Source organism: Trachypithecus francoisi, unplaced genomic scaffold (assembly GCF_009764315.1).
Source record: "Trachypithecus francoisi isolate TF-2019V2 unplaced genomic scaffold, Tfra_2.0 Lachesis_group13, whole genome shotgun sequence".
Taxonomy (NCBI): Eukaryota; Metazoa; Chordata; class Mammalia; order Primates; family Cercopithecidae; genus Trachypithecus; species Trachypithecus francoisi.
The window spans coordinates 65890035-65897711 of record NW_022681458.1 but is presented as its reverse complement, the minus strand read 5'-3'; the positions used below and the strand labels follow the sequence as shown (position 1 = coordinate 65897711).

Genomic DNA, 7677 nt, shown 5'->3' with positions numbered 1-7677 from the left:
ATATCCTTCAGCCAGTATTAGTCACGGTAAAGACACACCATTCTGTCCACTCTGCTTATGTCCAACAAACACTTTTGAATGCCTCCATGTGTCAGTTACTGGCTTGACTAGTGAGCCTTTCATTCATAAAATTCTCAGGGAAAGGCACAGCACTTTAAATGGTTTTCCTCAGGGAAGGTCACATTGTCAGATTTCCAAAAGGTTTTGAATTCTTGTCCTTAGGACTCCTTTGCATCCCTACCTCCATCCTATGCTGACTGAGGGATGCTACAGAGAACTACATCTTAATCTGCACTTTCTCTTAATGTGGCTTAAGAAAAAAAAAGACACCCACTCTTTTTTACCCCAACAAACAAGATTTTCTGTGATTTGGGGTTAGGAAGCCAAGAGTTTCAAAGTGGTCAAGTGCCTCCAAGCGGTAACATAGTGGGAACTGTCTAGAGGGCTTACCCGGAGCTTCTTGAAAACAACTTTAAACACACAGAAGTAATCCCTGCACTTTGGGAGGCTGAGGTGGGTAGATGACTTGAGGTCAGGAGTTTGAGACCAGCCTGGCCAACACGGCAAAACCCTGTCTCTACTAAGAATATAAAAATTAGCCAGGTGTAGTGGTGTGCGCCTATAGTCCCAGCTACTTGGGAGGCTGAGGCACGACAATCGCTTGAACCCAGGAGGCGGAGGTTGCAGTGAGCCAATATCATGTCCCTGCACTCCAGCCTGGGTGACAAACTGAGACTCCATCTCAAAAATAAACTAAAATAAACACACAGTAATACCATACTGCCACCCTCTATCACTTCTGTCTGCAGAAAAGAGGCTAGTTATTAGAAAGGGAGAGAAAGGTAGTCATGAAAGGGATAGGGAGTGGGTAGGGGGTGGCTGCTGTGGTGAGTAGGATGGGAGAGATTTCAAAGCATTCCGACATCAAACACAAGCTGGCAGTTGGGCCCCTCTGCTGTCACCTCCCGTGGAGAACTCAGCACCAGGACCCAGCAGGGCAAGTGACCCTGGGGAATTCATGGCTTGACAAGTAATAAAATTAGTAAGACATTTCTCCCATACTTTGTGAACATCTAAGAGACAAACTTTAATGTTACTCAAAATATGCTATACTCACATCTTTCTACATTTCCCCAATAATATCTTCCAACTTCTCCTTAGATAATTATACATTAAGATTTCTTTAGAGTAGATTTATAGTATAGCTAAAACCTGTGTCAGAAATGAATCTCTAGCTCCTTTGGTTTGAGAATGTCTTTTCCCTAGCCTAACTTTCTCCTAATAAAACGTCATTACATAGTAAATCCTTGTCAAACATCTGTTGAATTTGAGTATGAGATGACCAGAGTCTTGACTTCCAACCTGAGCAAGTCAAGAACCAGCCCAAGAATGGAGATGCCAACTCTAAGCCCCAAGGTGTGGGATATGCCAAGGATTTGGAGATTAAGGGAGTGGAGAGAAGGGTGAACAGAATATAGTTTTTTCTTTTTCTTTCTTTTCTTTTTGAGATGGAGTCTTGCTCTGTCACTCAGGCTGCAGTTCAGTGGTGTGATCTCGGCTTACGGTAACCTCCACCTCCTGGGTTCAAGCGATTCTCCTGCCTCAGCCTCCCAAGTAGCTGGGACTACAGGCATGTGCCACTAATTTTTTATCTTTATTTTTATTTTTTAGTAGAGATGGGGTTTCACCATGTTAGCCAGGCTTGTCTTGATCTCCTGACCTCATGATCCACCCACCTCAGCCTCCCAATGTGCTGGGATTACAGGCGGGAGCAACCGTGCCCGGCCAGAATGTAGTTTTCTGCATGCGATTATCAGAGAAATGCTATTGGGTCTGAACAAATATTGAACACCTCTCCCTCGCTCTCACCCACGGTTGTGAAAACAAAACAAAACAGTATTTTTTAAAACTTCATTCTTTTTTAGGACACTTTCTTCCCTCAGAAAGGCTAAATCTCCAAAATTTTACTTGATGGAGCTAGTGTGGATAGCTCATGGGTGCATCAAAGTCAAGGCCTAATTATATCAGGAAGGACCCACCCTTTGCCCCAAATGCCCAGCAGGAAAAACTTAGTCTTTGTTGCCATGAAAGCTGCCAGGACACCGAGGCAGCCTGATTTTTCTGAAACCTTAGAGAAAAGGCCCTTAATTTGAGGGGTTTTGGTCAGACTTGCCAGACAGTCAGGCTGACTTTTCTGCCCTAAACCCTGGGTTGCAGCTGGCTGGATGTCTTCCCCAAAGAGGTTTATAAAGCCATCCTACCTTCTTGACCCATGGGGCCTCTAGACTTAGGAGTTGTGATAGGATAAGTATCATTTGAGGGAACACTGTGAGAGCTGGGACATCTTGCAGGCAAAAACTGGCTATTAAAATCTAGTCAGAGGTGGAGGAGGGGGCATTTTGAACTCAGCAGCATCTTATTTGCTGTTACTTTTGCACAAACGGCACAGGAGAGCAGTGAAGAAACGTGTCTACATTTTAAAGCTGAGCTAGTGCTGAGGAGCTCTATCATTTTCTTTTTTTTTTTTTTTTTTTTTTTTTTTTTTTTTTTTGAGACGGAGTCTCGCTCTGTCGCCCGGGCTGGAGTGCAGTGGCCGGATCTCAGCTCAGCTCACTGCAAGCTCCGCCTCCCGGGTTTACGCCATTCTCCTGCCTCAGCCTCCCGAGTAGCTGGGACTACAGGCGCCCGCCATCTCGCCCGGCTAGTTTTCGTATTTTTAGTAGAGACGGGGTTTCACCGTGTTAGCCAGGATGGTCTCGATCTCCTGACCTCGTGATCCGCCCGTCTCGGCCTCCCAAAGTGCTGGGATTACAGGCTTGAGCCACCGCGCCCGGCCATGGAGCTCTATCATTTTCTAACTGGGGTGCTAGGGAAGAACTTTTATTTTTCTCTTCTTAAAAATTATTTAGGGCTGGGTATGGTGGCTCATGCCTGTAATCCCAGCACTTTGGGAGGCCGAGGCGGGTGGATCAGCAGGTCAGGAGATCAAAACCATTCTGGCTAACAGGGTGAAACCCTGTCTCTACTAAAAATTCAAAAAATTAGCCAGGTGTGGTGGTGGGCACCTGTAGTCCCAGCTACTCGGGAGACTGAGGCAGGAGAATGGCGTGAACCGGAAAGGTGGAGCTTGCAGTGAGCCGAGATCATGCCACTGCATAAATAAATAAATAAATAAATAAAAATTATTTACGACCTTTGTCATCTGACTAGCTATAGCACAAAACTGAAATAGCAAAATCAAGACTGAAGGGCTTGTTTCAGCCCAGGTATTCCATTTCCAATCAAACTCAAGAACTCCAGCAGTGCAGGAATCACAGATCTCTTTAACTTTGTGCTCATTCCTAGGCATCCACCCTCTACCGGCTCCCCTCAACCTGGGGACACCCCTCCCCTATCTTGCAGCAACTTCAGGTCCATCAGTAGTTCACATTTTGGTAGGTCTTTGTTTATCCACAAGTCCACAACCCTGGAAGGAACTGGCTTCCTGGGCTGTGATGGCTCCTATTCTAAAAACTTCCTCAGAGTGGAATTTTAGGCAACAGCTCAATTGCTCTTTTATGACAAGTGGATCATTAAAACAATGATAAAACCTCGGTTGCCATAACTTAGAGGCTGTAATAGATTAAGTTTTCAAGGGCACGTGATATAAGCTTTGAGTAGACTCTTTAGAGTCTTTATTCACACAGGGGTTTAGGAAACCACCATCTTTCATAACTACTGTGTGTAAACAATCTCTATTTATCTAATTTGTAATTTTCCTACAGTCCCCCAAAAAGGGAACATTAAAAGAAATACTAAAGGAAGTTGGAAAGTTTGTCAATGTAAAGCTGGTCTTTGTAACCTTTCTACTCTTCATTGCCTGTGCCAATTGCACTTTTATTTCCCGTCTCTCTACACTCAGTAAACAAAACCATATTATCAAGGGAAAGATGTGAGCCCATTAACATTGTGAGCCCTCAAATTTCACTCGCAAGAGACGATGCAGCACTTATCTGATGGAGCAGAAGCTCTAATTGCTTCGAGGTACAAGTCCATCCAAACCTCTGAGATCTCACCCGTCCCCGGGAAGTCTTTGCGCCCTCCAGACAAGGTCCTCAGTGAAAGCAAGCGCCGCACGGGTGCCTGTGCCAGCCTCCCGGATAGGAGCACAAGGAGCGTTCCACCACGACTCTGGATTCTTTATTCCAACAACCCAGACGGAGGGGAAAATCTGCTAAACTACCCCATAAGGCAAAAACTTTATCAAAGCCTGGCACTACAACACTGGCCCTCATCACGCCGCCACAAATTGCGAGGGATAGAACAAAGCTGCAAAATCACGTTAAAAGGAAGCCTAGTCAAAAAGTGAAAATTTTGTCCCGCCCTAGGCACACGGCACTCAGCATAAAATGTAGTTCCATGAGTCATAGGAAAGGGGAAAGAAAGGAAAAAACCAAACATCTGCTCTAGGTTTAGAAGAAGGATAACATCAGTGCAAAGCAAACCGAAAGCGCAGAGGACTCAAGAGGGGAAGAGGAATAACTTTACCTGTCCAGGAGGTGGACAAGGAGCAGTCTCCACCGCCCGCGCGTCACGCTCCCGTTTAACCTTTTCCACGCCGTGACGCCCATACTCAGCCCCCGAGGGACTTGTCCCCCACGATCCAGAGCAGAAGCGGCTCGCGACCCTGCATCCCCTCGCCCTCACCCAAGTAGCCAATCCTGCCTTTCTCCCCCCACCTCGCCCAATACCTGTCCAAGAGAAGGCGCCCTGCACTCTCGCCCCGCCCTTGCCCAGGCAACCCCGCGTCGCGACGGCTCTCCTCAGGGCTCCGGGACGCCGGGCGGCGGCCCTGGGCTGCTTTGGCTAAGTTGGCTGCGGGGCAGGCGCGAGGAGCGGCGCGCCAGTCGGGACCCGTGCCGTGCGGGGAGGCCGCCCATTGGCCGGCCAGCGCCACGTGGCTGCCCCCGTCGGTATATTAGGCCACTATTTACCTCCGGCTCATTCACCATGGCTCGGCGAGAGCAGCTCGGGTAGAGAGGGCTGGCGGAGCGGCGTAGACGGCGGCGGTCCTGCCCAGCCTCTGCCCGGCTCCGCACTCCGGCCCCGGCCTGCGCCCTCAGGAAGGTGGGGCCGGAACCATGAGCTCTTACCTGGAGTACGTGTCGTGCAGCAGCGGCGGCGGGGTCGGCGGCGACGTGCTCAGCTTGGCACCCAAGTTCTCCCGCTCCGACGTCCGGCCCGTGGCTCTGCAGCCCGCCTTCCCCCTGGGCAACGGCGACGGCGCATTCGTCAGCTGTCTACCCCTGGCCGCCGCCCGACCCTCGCCTTCGCCCCCGGCCGCCCCCGCGCGGCCGCCGGCACCGCCTCCGGCGGCGCCCCAGTACGCGCCGTGCACCCTGGAGGGGAGCTACGAACCGGGTGCGGCACCTGCCGCGGCAGGGGCGGGCACGGACTACGGCTTCCTGGGGCCCGGGCCCGCGTACGACTTCCCGGGCGTGCTGGGGCGGGCGGCAGACGACGGCGGGGCTCACGTCCACTACGCCACCTCGGCCGTCTTCTCGGGCGGCGGCTCATTCCTCCTCAGCGGCCAGGTGGATTACGCGGCCTTCGGCGAGCCCGGCCCCTTCCCGGCGTGTCTCAAAGAGCCAGCCGACGGCCACTCTGGTGCTTTCCAGACCGCATCCCCGGCCCCAGGCACCTACCCCAAGTCCGTCTCTCCCGCCTCCGGCCTCCCCGCCGCCTTTAGCACGTTCGAGTGGATGAAAGTGAAGAGGAACGCCTCTAAGAAAAGTAAGTCCGCGGGCCTTGGATGGGGTCACCTGGGGTTGGGGACTGAGCCTCCCTCGCGGAAATGCGCTGGGAGCGTGGTGCCGCTGCCTCTCCAGACAGCGGTTTGGGTTTTGTGGAGAAGACGCGTTCACGGGCGAATTCCATTGAGTCTGCCTCGAGTACAGACTCGGAAAATGTGCCAGGCATTGAGAAAATTTCAGGAAGGAGCTCTCCGTGAAATTTCTCCTGGCACAAACTGTGTTGCTAGGAACCCAGGAGGGCTGCGCTGGGACTTTGAGTCTAACTAGATCCACTGCTCACCCACGTTCTGTCCCCGGCCTCTGGCCTGGCTGACGCCCTATCTTTACATTGCAGGCAAACTCACCCAGTATGGGGCCGCTAACCCGTCCAGCGCGATCCGCACGAATTTCAGCACCAAGCAACTGACAGAACTGGAAAAAGAGTTTCATTTCAATAAGTACTTAACTCGAGCCCGACGCATCGAGATAGCCAACTGCTTGCAACTGAATGACACGCAAGTCAAAATCTGGTTCCAGAACCGCAGGATGAAACAGAAGAAAAGGGAACGAGAAGGGCTTCTGGCCACGGCCATTCCTGTGGCTCCCCTTCAACTTCCCCTCTCTGGAACAACCCCCACCAAGTTTATCAAGAACCCCGGCAGCCCTTCTCAGTCCCAAGAGCCTTCGTGAGGCCGGGACTTGGGACCGAAAAACTGTGGCCTGCAGAAGTCCCAGGCCACCCCCACCCCTATCTAGACTTAGGAGCTCAGTTTGGGATGGAGGTGGGAGAACAGAAATAAATAGGGGTTTCACTTGGGAAATGAAGTACTTTAGTTGGCTTCTGAATCCCAGACTATATGTCCAGATATTAATTGGCTATCTTGTAAGCCACTTGTTTGGTTATGATTTGTGTCTTATCAGGGAAAAGGTGCCCAGCTGCCAGCCCAGCTCTGCTGCTATCTTTGCCTCACTTAGTCATATGCAATTCTCTTGCAGAGTGGCAGACCATTAGTTGCTGAGTTCTGTCAGCACTCTGATGTGCTCAGAAGAGCACCTGCCCAAAGTTTTTCTGGTTTTAATTTAAAGGACAAGGCTACATATATTCAGCTTTTTGAGATGACCAAAGCTAGTTAGGGTCTCCTTGATGTAGCTAAGCTGCTTCAATGATCTTCACATTTGCACTCCATTTTTTTTTTCTTTAAAAAGCGGTTTCTACCTCTCTATGTGCCTGAGTGATGATACAATCGCTGTTTAGTTACTAGATGAGCAAATCCACAGAGTGGGTAAAGAGTAGAATCTGAACTATATCTTGACAAATATTATCAAACTTGAATGTAAATATATACAGTATGTATATTTTTAAAAAAAGATTTGCTTGCAATGACCTTGTAAGTGACATTTAATGTCATAGCATGTAAAGGGGTTTTTTTTTTTGTAATAAAAATTGTAGAATCTGCTGCTGTCTGCTTTTCTTACATTGTTTAATCATGATTCTCTTTCTTTAAAGTTGATTCAGTTTCCTGTATTTGAATTTTCTTGATTCTGCTATGAGAATTTGTTTATGTTGATAACTTTATTTATTTAGAGATGGAGTCTTGCTCTGTTGCCCAGGCTGGAGTGCAGTGGCACAATCTTGGCTCACCACAACCTCTGCCTCCCAGGTTCAAGTGATTCTCCTGCCTCAGCCTCCCCAGTAGCTGGGATTACAGGCATAAGCCACCACGCCCAGCTAAGTTTTTGTATTTTTTTTTAGTAGAGATGGGGTTTCACTATGTTGGCCAGGCTCGTCTCGAACTCCTGACCTCAGGTGATCCGCCCACCGCGGCCCCCCAAAGTGCTAGAATTACAAACGTGAGCCACGGTGCCTGGTGGATAACTTTTAAAAATAATACTTTCTACAGGTTAT

The 7677-nt window shown here is 49.7% G+C and overlaps 1 protein-coding gene and 1 long non-coding RNA gene across 3 annotated transcripts in view; one reads left to right on the top strand and one right to left on the bottom strand.

Moving 5' to 3' along the window:
- The window catches only part of LOC117094823, a 15562-nt gene extending 10678 nt beyond the window's left edge, over positions 1-4884 (bottom strand). Inside the window, exon 1 of one of the 2 annotated variants that reach the window (XR_004441693.1) lies at positions 4731-4884. This is a non-coding gene — a long non-coding RNA (uncharacterized LOC117094823). Of the gene's footprint in view, positions 1-4527; positions 4709-4730 lie in introns of those variants that run through there. The other variant, XR_004441692.1, reaches the window with a different exon arrangement.
- Positions 4885-4897: 13 nt separating this feature from the next.
- Positions 4898-7228, top strand: HOXD1 (homeobox D1). The gene is made up of 2 exons (XM_033231042.1): positions 4898-5772; positions 6127-7228. Exons 1-2 carry the CDS (start codon positions 5121-5123, stop codon positions 6459-6461), a joined length of 987 nt encoding a protein of 328 aa, XP_033086933.1. The 5' UTR covers positions 4898-5120; the 3' UTR covers positions 6462-7228.
- Positions 7229-7677: the final 449 nt, after the last annotated feature.

What these genes read in the sequence shown, in the direction of transcription:
- HOXD1 (XM_033231042.1), top strand. Translation starts at nt 5,121, where the DNA reads ATGAGCTCTTACCTGGAGTACGTGTCGTGCAGCAGCGGCGGCGGGGTC. An exon ending in GAGGAACGCCTCTAAGAAAA is followed by an intron (nt 5,773 to 6,126) that starts GTAAGTCCGCGG and finishes TTTACATTGCAG; the next exon opens with GCAAACTCACCCAGTATGGG.